The sequence below is a fragment of the Stigmatopora argus genome, chromosome 7 (genome assembly GCF_051989625.1).
Source record: "Stigmatopora argus isolate UIUO_Sarg chromosome 7, RoL_Sarg_1.0, whole genome shotgun sequence".
Lineage (NCBI taxonomy): Eukaryota > Metazoa > Chordata > Actinopteri > Syngnathiformes > Syngnathidae > Stigmatopora > Stigmatopora argus.
In genome coordinates this window covers 3,289,577-3,305,301 of record NC_135393.1, presented here as the reverse complement: position 1 = coordinate 3,305,301, position 15,725 = coordinate 3,289,577, and the positions used below count along the sequence as shown (strand labels likewise).

The 15,725-nt window shown below is 39.7% G+C and overlaps 1 protein-coding gene across 1 annotated transcript in view; it reads right to left on the bottom strand.

The window, feature by feature from the left end:
• Window positions 1-437: 437 nt before the first annotated feature.
• Window positions 438-15,725, bottom strand: part of colgalt1b (collagen beta(1-O)galactosyltransferase 1b) — a 34,076-nt gene continuing 18,788 nt past the window's right edge. The window contains exons 7-12 of the mRNA XM_077604563.1: window positions 14,167-14,243; window positions 13,968-14,074; window positions 11,663-11,795; window positions 6,685-6,812; window positions 4,146-4,352; window positions 438-4,053 (exon numbers count right to left, since the gene is read on the bottom strand). Of these exons, the coding sequence (XP_077460689.1) occupies window positions 3,783-4,053; window positions 4,146-4,352; window positions 6,685-6,812; window positions 11,663-11,795; window positions 13,968-14,074; window positions 14,167-14,243 (923 nt within the window). The 3' untranslated portion in view covers window positions 438-3,782. The remainder of the gene's footprint in view (window positions 4,054-4,145; window positions 4,353-6,684; window positions 6,813-11,662; window positions 11,796-13,967; window positions 14,075-14,166; window positions 14,244-15,725) is intronic.

The window sequence follows — 15,725 nt, the reverse complement described above, 5'->3', positions numbered from 1 at the left end:
GTGGTTGTGAGGACAGGGGGAGTGGCTTCCGCTTGCGAGTTCCAGCTTGGATTTACACATTTTTATGAATTTACCCAAAAAAATGTAATAAAAAAAATTCTCCCCGAAAAAAATCTGCGATAGTCGAAGCCGCGATATTCGAGGGATTACTGTGCGTTGCAGACTAACAGGTATTTTCTTCACTGACAAACTCAGTGCATAGCAGCTTGCACAGTCATCCATCATAAGTGAAGAGTGACTACAGAGGCTTTCATTGGAAGCACAGTGAAAAAGGAGAAGTAATACTGGCCGACTGCAGCACTCAGTCACCTGTGCGTTCGGTCCTACGCACCACCAAGCACTAATTAGAAGAGATTCCCCCACTGGGCGCAGATCAAACTGACATCACCAGTAAGGTGGCTTGATGTAGCGCCTGGATGGAAAATACAACAAAACAATAGCGTAACAAATTTCCAGGTTTAATCAAAGCTACATTGAAAATAACTGACAATTAAAGAAACCCAAATGAATCAGTTTAAATTTTTAAATACTTAATATAGCCAGAAAATGATGGTGAGAGAAAAATAAAAAAAATACTTTTGAATGGAAAATATCTACAAAACTACACAGTGGAACAAGTATTTCCATATTTTAATCAGAGATACATTTGCAAACAACTGACAATTCAGAGGCACAACATATTAAGAGAAATTTAGTTAACAATTAAAAATACTCTTTAATTCAGCTTCAGCAAAATGGTGGAGGAAAAACGGAACGCTTGGATGGAAAATACATTCGTTCATTTTCCATACCACTTGTCCTTTTCAAGGTTCATGAGAGGTGCTGGAGCCTTTCACAGCTACCTATGGCCAACAGCCAGGGGACACCCTGAATTGGTGGCCAGCCAATCACAGAGCACAATGAGACAGACAACCATTCACGCTCACACTCATACCTCGGAGCAATTTAGAGTGTTCAACCAGCCTACACTGCATGTTTTTGAGGATGTGGGGGTTATATCTGGAGTACCTGGAGAAAACCCACCCAAGCCGGGGAATAACATGGAAACTCCCCATAGAAAGGTCCAGACCTGGGAGCGAACCCTAGATCTCAGAAATGTGGGGCCCGCGCGCTAACCACTTTATCACTGGACATGATAACAATTATTTCTACATTTACAAACGACTGACAATTTGAGAACCTCTATTCAATTTGTTAATTCATTCTTTTTCATTCATTCATCTTCCATACCAGCCATCCTTGAAAGTGTCGTGGGGGTTGCTGGAGCCTAACCCAGCAGTTTTCGGGCGAAAGGCAGACTACACCCTAGACTGGTCGCTAGTCAGTCGTAGGGCACACAGAGACAAACAACCATCCGCATTTCCAATCATACCGCTGTAAGATAAGCTGACAAAGTCGCTTTGCAATTGCTTGTTCGTATTGCACCAGTTTTTGTGATTTATAAAAATATCGTTGTCATAGAGGCTTTGCCTTGCATCATTGTCATGGAGACTTTTCCCTGCATCCTTGTTATAGACTGCCCTGCATCATTGTCATAGACTTTTCCCTGAAGATGTCTAAAATGTCTCTATGACAACTTCCTGTGTTTCACAAATATATAGACTCACTTTCTGTTCATTCTGAGAGTTGCAAGGAACAGACTGTGCGTCCGCACTGTTCGAGCTCTCCCCATCCTGCAGTCTGGTAATAAACTTATTTCCTTCAAATTGGTCTCACTCTTTCTGTGCCTGCTCCTGAAGCTGTTTTACAGACCAAACAACCGCCACCAGCGGGAATTGAGCCCACACCGAAGTCAGGCGAGTGAACCTCTACACCACGAGACGGCCAATTTTTTACCATTAATTAAAATACTCTTTAATTCAGCTTCAGCAAAACAATGGTCAGAAATAAACAAGAGTACAGCTGTGTTATATTTAATATGAAAGGACGCATACATTACATTCAACATGACTGAAAAACCTAATTGACACGAGAGGCAGTGAGCAGGAGAGACACCAGGGGCGGGCAAACGACAGGTGAACTCATTGGGCAATCAGAAGGAAAGGTCACAAAACCCTTAAACACCAAAACCCAAACAAATCATGACAGAACCAACACCTAACATAATGTAGACTAAAAATCGCCGCGATAATATAAAACTGCGAAGTAGGATCACGTGGGTTTCCTCCCGGTACTCCGGTTGTTCCCACATCCCAAAAACATGCATGGGAGGCTGGTTGAACACTCTACATTGTCCTTAGGGATGAGCGTGAGCATCCATGGTTGTACGTCTCTTTGTGGCTTGCGATTTGCTTCCCACCAAACTCAGGGTGTCCCCAGCCTGGTGCCCATTCTCAGCTGGGATAAGCTCCACCACCCCCCACTTGTGAGCAAAAGCGGTTCGGAAAATGAACGAATAAATAAATTAATATTTAGTTGGTTTTGATTATGCGACCCATACTGTTTGGTCATGAGCTAAATAAAACGACATTGGATGGTTAGTCTAGTTAGTCGATACCACAATTGCGATCCACTTAATCACTCTTTTGCATGTTTCATTTATATATTTGAAGGGTTTTTGTAATCTGCTTCATGCATTGCATCATTTAAGGCAGGATTCTCTGTTTGTACTGGTTTAAACAAGTAGGGCTGTCTTCATTTCAGTGTATCAGCCAGAATAGAAATAATCGAAATACTTGAGTAGTGTACGGGAGACTGAGCTGGGTTGTCAATACGTATGGAGAAGCAGGAAGTTTGCCCCAAAAGCCGCGGTGTAATACATGAACCTCTTTGCCTTAGATATTGCACAAGAAGGTTTAAATTTATTGTAACGTAAGATTGAAACTTTTTAAGTGTTTTTGTATCCGAATCTAAGTTCATTTAAGTTAAATTAAAAGTTTATGTTACATTACGAGCACATCCATCAAGTGACTCTCTCTCCCCTATTACAAACTCCCTGTTGTACAAAATATTGCCTCATTTTATTATTAAACATCATAACCACTAGTTATGGGAACATAACTAGTTTATGTTACGTTACGAGCGCATCTGTCAAGTGACTCTCTCTCCCCTATGCAAGAACTCCCTGTTGTATAATATAATGTTTCATTTTATTATTAAACATCATAACCACTAATTATTTGTTACTCTGTTAGTAGTTGGTGACTTACAACCAATAAAAATATGTTTTTCCATTATGATATCGTGTTTTTTTTTTTTCAGAGGGTGGCAACAAATTAATTTGGATTTAGTTCATTTCTATTGGAAACGTTAATTTGAGATACGAGTAAATTGACATACGAGCTCAGTCCCAGAATGCATTAAGCTTGTATCTCAAGGTACCACTGTATTTTAAAAAGAATTATCATTTCCCTTTTTTCATTCTTGGATTTTTGCGACATGAAACTTAAAAGATTTTAGGTGACTCGTGAAGGGTATTTCAACTTTATATTGAACCTAAAGTGGAGGAAATCCCACCAGACCTGCATCCATCCATCCAGAGGTCTCCAACTCCAGTTCTCAAGGGCCCCTATCCAATCTGTTTTCCATGTCTACCTCCACCAAGACACCTGAATCAAATAATCAGGATCGTGATCAAGCTCCTGGACAACTTGCTGATTAGTTGATCATTTGATTCAGGTGTTGAAGAGCAGGGGCATGTGGAAAACAGACTGGATAGGGGGTTTTAAGGACCAAAGTTGAAGACCACTGATCTAGCCTCATTTACATTCCTCCAACTACCACAGCTTTGTTTTGCTTTGCAGTTTGTTGCTCACTGCTCGTAACAGTGTTCTCCCAAAGCATCACAATTCATCCCGTGCACTGAAGTTCTCCAGCTCAGACTGAAGTACATCAGAGTTCTGGGCTTCAATGCTTAACTCCACTTGTTCTTGAGTTTTTCTGGACTTGGCTCGGTCCCAGTCAGTCATGGCTGTTTCATTGTTCCAGACTACTGAAGTCTCTGTGTCACTGATGTAACCCGAGTCTCCTGTGTAGTGGGTGGGATACACCAAAAGCGGCTCTGCCGAGAAAGCACGCAGGCTTCGATTCTCAAAGTGTTCCTTGTACTCCAAACTAAAGATGGAAAGGAGAAAAATATTAGATTTACAAAATTAATGAAGCACAATCCAGTAAATAAAGGAGCAGAAGGAATAGGGTAGACTCACACAGGATGTCTGTCAAACATGACAGGAAGGAACTCATCAACAGGGAGCATCTTTTTCAGAGGCTCAGCTTTGAGAAGCTTTTTGGCACCTTGCAAGGACAGCATGTAACCTAAAGTCCAGTAGGAGTAGTCAGCCTCCACTAGGTTGTGAACGTTGGGTACTGATTTCTCTGGATGATCCACCTGCATTCGCTTCCGACCTATGTAACTGCATGAACAAAGTAAGGAAAAAAAGTTACGTCAGAAAAGGTTTCATAGAAAACAAACAGCGTTGATGACATCCTGTTTGTGGCAATTATGGATGCACAAACACTAGCTTTGTGTAATTTTACTGTCTGGTCATTAATGTTGAGAGACAGCGAATGACAGATGGAGGGATTTCTTTGTACAGTAATACTTTGAGATACGAGCTTAATGCGTGCTGGGATCAAGCTCGTATGTCAATTTACTTGTATCTCAAATCAATTTTTCCCATTCAAATGAACTAAATACAAATTAATCTATTCCCACCCTCTGAAAAAACACCAAAAATAGGATATCTTTTTATTTGTTCTAATTCAAAACCTACTCACAAAATAACAAATACCTATCTAGACGTTGTGATCTTCAATACTAAAATGTGACATTATTCAGTACAGTGGTACCTCGAGATAGGAGCTTTACTCGTAACTCAAACGAACGTTTCCCATAGAAATGGAAAACAAATTAATTCGTTCCAACACTGAAAAAACCAAAACCAGGATATTGAATTGGAAAAACATTTTTATTTGTTCTAATTTGCCATCTATTAATAAAGTAACAAATAACTAGTGGTTTAATAGTACTAAAATGTGTTTAATAGTACTAAAATTAGACGGATTTCGGAGGGGAGATAGAGAGGGGGGGAGAGAGACTTTTTGCACGGCAACGCGCTCGTAACATAACAAACAAATTTAAATGAACTTGGATTACGATGCACACACTTAAAAATAACTTTAATCTAACCTTGCACTGAACTTTATTCTAATTTTGTATTTAAGTTTGATACCTTTCTTCTCCCGGGTTGGCTGTATTTGCCCCGCCTCCACCCTGACTTTCACTATCGATGGGCTGTTTGCTTTTGTATTCCCTTCAAAATATTCCGAAAATGATGCACACAAATCTCCTCACAATAGGATAACGCACGACCACTTGCCAACGAGAAGTAACATTAACTCCTGGTATTAGCGATCGCTCGCCATTCGCGCTGAGTGACGGGAAAAAAACACTGAAAAATATGCAACGTAGTGCTCGTAGATATCTGTTATACACCAAAGAGATGCAGCAAAAAAGACAGTGCGCTAAAATCATAAACAGCCTCTCATGTCTTGGCCACCTGGCTTTCTCGTATCTCGAAATTTGTCTCGTATCTAGAGATAATTATTTGCTCGAAATTTTAAATTGTTTATGTTTTCTTGGCTCTATTTGCCCTGCCTCCACCCTAACTTTCAGATGCAACCTATCGAGGGTTGTTTGCCTTCAAAATATTCCCAAAATGATGCACACAAATGTCCTCACAACAGGATAACGCACGACCACTTGCCAACAAGAAGTATAGTATAAGTACTATATACTCCGCTCGTATTATCGAGCAAGCTCATCCGCCATTGGTCTTTCGCCATTCTGCACTGAATGACGGGAAAAAAAAACACTGAAAAAATGCAACGCTCCGCCCAGTGCTCGTAGAGACATTACACGAGGGAGTTGCGACCAGAAAGACAGTGCCCATGATGTTCTTATGAGCAGCCTCTCGCGTCCGCTGTATGCTCTTATATGAAAATTTGTCTCGTATCTCAAGATAAATATTTGATCATAATTTTACTCGTGTCACAAATTGCTCGTATGTCGGGGCACTCGTATGTCAAGGTATTACTGTACAGACAGACAGTAGCTCGGAGTGCGCGGAGGAGCGAGGGAGAAAAGGACAGGAGAGAGACTTGACGGCAACACGCTCGTAACATAAACTTTAAATTTAACTTAAATAAACTTAGATTACTATACACACACACACACACTTAAATATTAGTTTTAATCTTACGTTACACTACATTTAAAACTTCTTGTGCAATAATCGAGGCAAAGATGTTTAATGTATTCCCCCGTGGGATTCGAGTCGGAACTTCCAGTCTTCTCCAGGCTTCAGAACTGAGTTTTTGTTTTTTCAAATTATCGAACCAGCCACAACTCTTTGAAGGGTTTCGCCGATGTCTTTTTCAGATGGTTGCTTTGCTTTCAATCAATGTAGTTTCCGCTGGCTTTTTCGCAGATTATCGATTCGGTCACGCTATCTCCAGTAAAAAAAATGCAACCTGTACCGGTGTTCGTACATATCTTTAGGCGAGGGAGATGTGGCGAGAGAAACAGAGCGATGCTGTTCTCATAAGCAGCCTCTCGCATACTCAGCCACTCGGATGGCCACATCGGGAACCATCTGGTATATTCGTATCTCAAATTTGTTTTGTATTTCAAGACAAAAATATGCTCAGAGTTATTTTCACTGTGGTAACTGAAGCAACACTCACATGAGATCCCAGTCAAGTTTGTGTGTTGTCACTTCCTGCAGGAGCGCCTGGAGACGACGTTTAAAAAACACCTCAAAGCGCAAGTCGTCCTCAATGACCAGAGAGGTGTGCAGATTGCGATCCACTATCTGTGAATGCACACAAACAGTGCTTTGTGAAAGTATTCGGGACCTTTAACTTTTTAATCTTTTGCCACATTTCAAATATAAAGACTGTTAAAACTTTTTGTCATGAATCAACAAGTGGGAGATAATCTTGAAGTGTACTGAAATGTATTGGATATTTTAAACTTAAAAAAAAAAAATGAAAACCTGAAAAGTGGGGCATGCAATATTATTCGTCCCTGTTGCATTAATTCTTTTGGCGCCACATTTTGGTGCAATTAGTGTCACCCTCCACCACTTCACAGCTTCAACATTCACAGCTTTAGTACATCGCCTTTTCTTCTATTAAGTATCCCAATCAAAATGTTCATGAAAATGTCAAAATTCACGCTGAAACTCGCAAGCGGAATACACTTCCCTGTCTTTCGTTCTATGGTCCTCATAAAACTACCAACGAAACCCTATAAAATTGATCAAAGTATCCCAAATATGTAGGAAAGGTGTGAGAAACACACAGCACAAGAGAAAATGATCATAAAATTATTTAATAAGCCTTTAAAATTAAAAATAAACATGCAAAATCTAGTCGTGTTGAATGAAGTGCAGGTGCACAAGTGGCAGGAACCTAACATTAGGCAACAGAGACAGAGAAAGAGAACACATGAACACACACCAAATAAACATAAAATTAATAATTCCAAACAATGTTACATTGGACTTTTAATTTGTTTTCATTAACGTTTTATGATTTATTTGGCATCTAATTTTTCACCCATTTTATTTATCGCCATTGCTGCTTATCTGTTTGGGTTTAAGTTACCCTGCGGCAGTGCTTGTTGACGAACGAATCTGAGAACGAAACGATTATAGAGATAATTGCCTTTGACCACCTATAATGTTTTGAAAATTTACAAGACAAACGTCGTGACGGGGCGATTGCATGACTCATGAACACTTTCAGGATGTTTTTCCCAAGAAGTCGGAAAGTTCGTAAAATTTTCCCCCCATTTTTATTCGGATTTCTGCTGTTGGAATGGTGGTTGCTTCTTCCTTAGCCGCCTTCTCGTTGAATTCCTCATGTATTGCCGAGCGTTACATCTTGAAACATGGAGGTGGTGTCGACAGTGAGTCCGTAGAAGGCACTCGGCCACAGATTCCTCCAGCAGACGGTCATGCACACAACGACGAAGGGCAGTCAAAGGGTACATGGGAGAAACTTGAAACACGGTTGTTGTTGTGAGCCCAGTAGAGTGCGGTGAAATTGTCAAGCAAGAAGCAATGCATCCGTGACAGTTTCAAAAGAAAATAACGGATACAGGAAATGTATTGACATTACCGTATTTACTCGCATACAGTGGGGCAAATAAGTATTTAGTCAACCACCAATTGTGCAAGTTCTCCGACTTGAAAAGATTAGAGAGGCCTGTAATTGTCAACATGGGTAAACATCGGTACCCGGACTTTTCGTCGACGGACACTTGGTACCCGGACTCTTTCGTCGAACGGACGTTTGGTCGAAGTACAGTTGATCGAACGGACGTTTCGTCGGCGGACATTTTGTCGAACGGACAATTCGTCACCGGATTCGCTCGCTCTCAAAATTATAATCATGAGAGAGAGAGAGTACATCAAGGTGTTGAAATACTTTATATGGTCATTTTTGTCAAACTGAGAGAACTTGCAATACAGCAAGGTGTTGAAATATCAAAATTATCAATAAGAGCACTCATTTAACACATCGGCTGCCATTGACGGCGGTAGACGTCTGATGAACCTACATTCCCTCAATTTCTAACTGAAAGAACTTGCAATACAGCAAGGTGTTGAAAAACTTTATATGGTAATTTGTATCAAACAAATAAAAGTCGAGGCCATTAGTATATTAATTGTAATTTATTGTAAACCAGACAGCTCGCCAAACATCCCCACTTTTATTTGTTTAATAAAATAATAAATTAAACAGTAGCATGTCACATATACACACACGCAGTTTACAAGAAATTACAATTAATATACTAATAGTCTCGATGTGTCTGTTCGGCGAGCTGTCTGGTTTACAAGAAATTACAATTAATATACTAATAGCCTCGACTTTTATTTGTTTGATAAAAATGACCATATAAAGTATTTCAACACCTTGCTGTATTGCAAGTTCTTTCAGTTAGAAATTGAGAGAATGAAGGTTCATTGGACGTCTACCGCCGTCAATGGCAGCCGATGTGTTAAATGAGTGCTCTTATTGATAATTTTACTATTTCAAAACCTTGCCGTTGGACGAAACGTCTGTTTGACGAACTGTCCGTCGACCAAACGTCCGTTCGACGAAACCTCCGGGGATCAAGTGTCCGACGACCAAGTGTCCTTCGACGAAACGTCCGGTCACGATAAACATCAACCATGAGAGAGAATGTGGGAAAAAAAAACATAAAATCACATTGTTTGATTTTTAAAGAATTTATTTCCAAATTACAGTGGAAAATAAGTATTTGGTCACCTACAAACAAGCAAGATCTCTGGCTGTCAAAGAGGTTTAACTTCTAACGAGGTCTCCACTCGTTTCCTGTATTAAAAGCATCTGTTTGAACTCATTATCGGTATAAAAGACACTGCCATAGGTAAAACGCTTGGTGTAAAGAAATCAACTGTGGGAGCAATTATTAGAAACTGGAAGACAAACAAGACCACTGATAATCTCCCTCGATCTGGGGCTCCATGCAAGATCTCACCCCGTGGCGTCAAAATGATAACAAGAACGGTGAGCAAAAATCCCAGAACCACACGGGGGGACCTAGTGAAAGACCTACAGAGAGCTGGGACCACAGGGGGAGCTAGTGAATGACCTACAGAGAGCTGGGACCACAATAACAAAAGCTACTATCAGTAGCATAATGCGCCGCCAGGGACACAAATCCTGCACTGCCAGACGTGTCCCCCTGCTGAAGCCAGTACACATCCAGGCCCGTCTGCGGTTCGCTAGAGAGCATTTGGATGATCCAGAAGAGGACTGGGAGAATGTGTTATGGTCAGATTAAAACAAAATAGAACTTTTTGGTAGAAACACAGGTTCTCGTGTTTGGAGGACAAAGAATACTGAATTGCATCCGAAGAACACCATACCCACTGTGAAGCATGGGGATGGAAACAATGCTTTGGGGCTGTTTTTCCGCAAAGGGACCAGGACGACTGATCTGTGTAAAGGAAAGAATGAATGGGGCCATGTATCGAGATTTTGAGTGAAAATCTCCTTCCATCAGCAAGGGAATTGAAGATGAGACATGGCTGGGTCTTTCAGCATGACAATTATCCCAAACACACAGCCAGGGCAACAAAGGAGTGGCTTCGTAAGAAACATTTCAAGGTCCTGGAGTGGCCTAGCCAAGAACTCAAACCCATAGAAGATCTGTGGAGGGAGTTGAAAGTCCCTGTTGCCCAACGACAGCCCCAAAACATCACTGCTCTAGAGGAGATCTGCATGGAGGAATGGGCCAAAATACCAGCAACAATGTGTGAAAAGCTTGTGAAGAGTTACAGAAAATGTTTGAGCTCCGTTATTGCCAACAAAGGGTACGTAACAAAGTATTGAGATGAACTTTTGGTATCGACCAAATACTTATTTTCCACCATGATTTGCAAATAAATTCTTTTAAAATCAAACAATGTGATTTTCAGTTGTTTTTTTCCACATTCTGTCTCTCATGGTTGTGGTTTACGCATGTTGATAATTACAGGCCTCTCTAATCTTTTCAAGTAGGATAACTAGCACAATTGGTGGTTGACTAAATACTAATTTGTCCCCACTGTATAACCTGCCTCTGCGTACAAGCCGCACCCTTAAAATTGCCTCAAAATCGTTGAATTTTACAATTTTTCTTGTATAAGACGCCCCCGATACACAATTTTCACCTCCATATTCATGCTTTAAAATGGGAGTATAAATGTGTTATTTTGAAGGGAAAATCTTAAGAAAAATCATCGCACGTGGTATTTCTGAGATACTGTATAAAGTCAAAGAATCGTCTGCTTGATTGCACATTATTTGGGTCAATATAATAAGGAAGTTAATATGCCTGTTTTTGTAAATGCAAAATAACAAATTATTCAATTATTATTGAAAAAAGAAATAAGTCTAGCTTGAGGAGTACCTGATGCTTTTTAATGACAGAAATTACAATTTTCTTACCAGAGGTTTATGTTGTGGTGGCAATATTGGTTCTAATGTCAAAAGATGGCCATTCTTTCGATGGTTCATATTACTGCAATAGTTGTTACTTTCAAACAAGAAATAAAAAGAAAAAAAATCAAAGCGGAATTTTGTTTTATTTCATAATCACAAATGTACAATCATTTCCTTTCTGTATGCCGAAAGGGTCTTGCCTGCACGTAGATAAATTCAAAAAGGAAGTAACGTGAGCAGTACAAGCAGGAAGTGTGTCCGTAGCAGTCTAGTGTTCTCTGTGTGCAATAATAGTATGAAATACACATTACGCAGGTATCAAGGCTAATATTTAAATGATCGACCGCAAGACCTTCGATCAGCCTTAACAACTATTGGCATCTGCTGACATGGTAAACACGAGCACATCTATCAAGGCTACTCGCGTCTGGCCAGTCAGAGCACGTTTAACTATGGGAAGATGGCAATGCCTTGAGCGAGCAGTGGCAGGCAAAAGTGAATGAGTTTTTTTCAGTTTTTATGCAAGATACGTTTTTTAATAAATTTAATTTCATTCATAGACGTCAAAATAAATTTTTTTTAGGGTTTTAGCTGTTTATCTTTTCTATTTTTAAATAAATGACCATATCGGCCACATTTTGTGTCGTGAGTGCTGATCTAAGGTGTTTTAAGTGTTAAGAATCAGTAACCGAACCCTTACCTCCTTCCAGATGTTGTAATGAGAGAGAAAACAACCAAGTTCTCCCTTGGTGAGAGGTCGACCATGATATGGATCTTTGTATCCTGGCAGCATTTTAATCCCCATAGACTCTATGTCACTTTTGTTCAGAGCTCTGGTGACCAGACCGGAGATAAACAAGAAGATTACACCTCAGAATAATTAATCAAATGAATGAGATTTTTGTACAAAGGAATGTAACCTCACTGGTAAAAAAGCTTGCATTATCTAATAAGATCAATAAAAAAAAAAGTATAAAATGTCTAGCATTTTAAAATGAACTCCAGGAATATGTTTAAACATATTATTGCAGTGGTGTAAATTGAAATTGAAATTAATTACAGATGCAAATATATGGACTACATATTCGTCATGCCACCTTGAGCATGAGCATGACTTTTTATTTCTGACTGAAATAAATTTGAAAATACATTTTTTGTCGTACTAAATGAAAGATTACAGATGCTGGATTACAGATATCAGACAGTATTTACTTTTGTATTTTTCCTTTTTAAAAACAATTTATATCTGTAACGTATTTTCTCGCATATAAGCCGTAACCGCGTGTAAGCCACACCCTTAAAATCGTGTTTAATTCGTTGAATTTTACTATATTTTGCGTATAAGACGATCCCTGATTCACAATTTTCATCTCCATTTTTATGGTTTTGATAGGGAATACAAATGTGTTACTTTGAAGGGAAGATCTTAAGAACAATCATCGCATATGGTATTTCTGAGATGCTGTATGAATCCAAAGGACCATCTGCTGGATTGCACATTATTTACGTCAATATCATAAGAAAGTTAATATGCCTGTCTTTGTAAATGCAAAATATCAAATTATTCAATTTGAAAAAAGAAATAAGTCTAGCTTGAGGAGTACCTGATGCTTTTTAAATGAGAGAAATTACAATTGTAAAAGATGGTGTGGTGGCCATATTGCTTCTCTCTCATCTCATTTTCTGAACTACTTTAGCCTCATTAGCGTTGCGGGGGGTGCTGGAGCCTATCCCAGCTGACTCCAGGCCCGAGGCAGGGGACACCTTGAATCGGTGGCCAGCCAATCGCAGGGCACAAGGAGACGGACAACCATGCACACTCACATCCATACCTAGGGGCAATTTAGAGTGTCCAATCAGCCTACCATGCATATTTTTGGAAATTGGGAGGAAACCGGAGTATCCGGAGGAAACCCACGCGGGCCTGAGGAGAACACGCAAACTCCACACATGCATGGGCAATAGGCAGGTCTTACATCTGATTCCTTAGTTTCGGTATATGTTAAGGATGGGTTTTGTTGTGTTTTTCCCTTGTGTGACCTGTCCCTGTGATTGCCCATTGAGTTCACCTGTCGTTTCCCCGCCCCTGGTGTATCTCGTGCTTGTTGCGTCTTGTTAGACCCAGGTGTTTCTGATTGCCCTTTTTTAAACATACATAGCACTACCATAGCAACGCGTCCTTTAAAACGAAGCACCCTATCTATTGACAAAAACAGAAAATACACTCGCAACTGAGACTGCGCCTTTTAGGGCGGTGCATTTCATAGGTGTGAAAATACAGTATTAAGAGGGCGGCATTCACGTGACGTGCACAGAGCATGCTCTGGTTCTGCTACTCCTGTTTAGTAGTTACATAGCAATTACTACATAACAGCGCCTTCTCTATTTTATCCAAATTATTTATTTTTATTTTTTTAATTTAGTATCCACACATCGTTTTAGTATCCATTTTTATAAACATATATTCATTTTTTTTAAAGTCAGTGAGAGAGACCACACATCGTTTTGTATACTTTTTTTTTCAGCGAGAGAAAACCGGCCCGACCCTACCCGGACCCGAAGTAATGATTGATATTTTAGTTCGGGTGGGGTCGGGGTCGAGCTGGGGCTTAAGATCTCATCTCTGCCCTCGTCGAATGATCCTCGTTTCCCCACTACTCCCCGTCAGGTTTGATTTTGTTATTTGATTTCCAAGTCTTGTGATATTTTTTTGAGAACTTTGCCACAATCATTAAAGTTTTTGTTATTGCACTCTACTCCCTGTGTTTGCTTGCTTCCCTGCAATTGGGTATTGCAAATGGTAGTATGCCAAAGTTATGGTCTGATCAATGTAAAAACAGTTAATTTTAAAGCAGATTAGGTTTGTCCATCTTTCAACATCAATATTCCCAATTCATGTAATGGTAACTCAATTTCCAAAAGCTAATACACTCTTAGACTCATTGCATGTCACATCAAATGACAGTCAATTGGGCTGTGAAGAGGAACGAAAATGACAAACATACTTGCCGTCCACAGCGGCAACAACTTTACAGCTGAGTTCCATCTCGTGTAAATTTCGCAGCATGCGCTCACGCCGGTCAGCCCTCCGCACCAGATTTATCATAAACACCTGAATGCAAGGAAACACAAAATCTCACAAATGGGCCCAGACAAAGAGTACCTATTCATTTGAAAGACGTTCTGAGGATGAGATAACATTACCTCATCAAAGCCAATTTTTCCCGGCTGCTTGGGAGGAAGAGTGAGGAAACTGGAATATTCCAGTGGAGGATTTCTCACTTTAATAACATAAAAAAAGAACATCTAATGAATGAGACACCCATTATGAAGCCTCAAGCTCCAGAGTCAAAGTGAACAATGCAAAGTTAAATGTTTTGTTTTATTTTTCACTTGTTTTCTTTTTCTCTTTGGATGTTTACAGATCAAGTAGAATATAAAACATAAGGACTAGGGACCGTTTCATTTTGTTGGACTAAAAATCCAATCAAAACTACCGTAATTACTCGAATATAACACGCATATTTTTGCTATATAATTAATTCCAATAGTTGGGGGTGCGTGTTATAATCAAGAACTAATTTTTTTTTTTTTTTTTTTTTTTTTTTTTTTTTTTTTTGTCTTGTTACATGGCCCTTAGCCTGGTGCTTTTTCTTGCCAAATAAATTGAATTGAAATTGAATTGAATAAAATAAATTACAAATTTTCGATCGAAAAAAGCATTGTCAAACTCACTTTGACGCACGGATTTTACGTCATCTCGTAGAGCCGACGCACGGATTTTACGTCATCTCGTGAAGCCGACGCACGGATTTGACGTCATCTCGTAAAGCCGAGACCACCACTGCCCCCCTCTAGCCTCGTACCCGTCTCAGTTCACCCTCTCTCAGTTCAGTGTTATAATCAATAACTAAAATAAATTACAAATTTTTGATCGAAAAAAGCATTGTCAAACTCACTTTGACGCACGGATTTTACGTCATCTCGTAAAGCCAATCGGATGATGTGTTGTGGGAGGAAGAGGAAGTGGATGAAGGAAGCGTGGACGTTGATAGGATTCTCAACGAAGAGATGTATGAGAGGACAGACAAAGAGAGAGAGGAACTCTTCATTTGAAGGATTCTAATGAATAAATTTGTTTGAACAAAACAATCGTGAAACGAAGAAAAAAAGGTAAGATTTCTGATTTTCGTCAGCGGGAAATTTTAGGTGCGCACTATATTCGAGTACTGCGTTTTTCCAGATTTTTTTGGCCCAAAATTACCTGCGTGTTATTTTCGAGTGCGCGTTATATTCGAGTAATTACGGTATTTACTCCATGCTCAGATGAACTCCACAGGAGCTTTCTGTTGTGCATAATACATAGTTTATTTCTGTAATAGTTTTCCAATCTTGGAAAATGGAAAAAAACTGGAGAGTAATAAGATATTTTAGTAAAGAATTTAAACTCCCTTGAGCTCATTTACTGCCAGCCTAAGAAAATGTATAGTATTCGCCAGAAAATGTCATATCTGAAATTGCATGGGAAGGTTTTCATACTGATGGCGATGCTTCGGCAAAAATCAATGACATTTTGGTCAAAGGGGTGACCAAGTTAGGATTAGATTAGAACTTTATTTCATCCCGTATTCTGGAAATTTCTGTCAGGAGTGCCCTTTTGGCCCTCCTGGGTTGCCGTCGACACGTACCGGCTGTAGCCAATCCAATGATTACTTTCGGTTCCTGTATTTAAGTAAGCGACGCGTCATCACACGTCGCCGGAT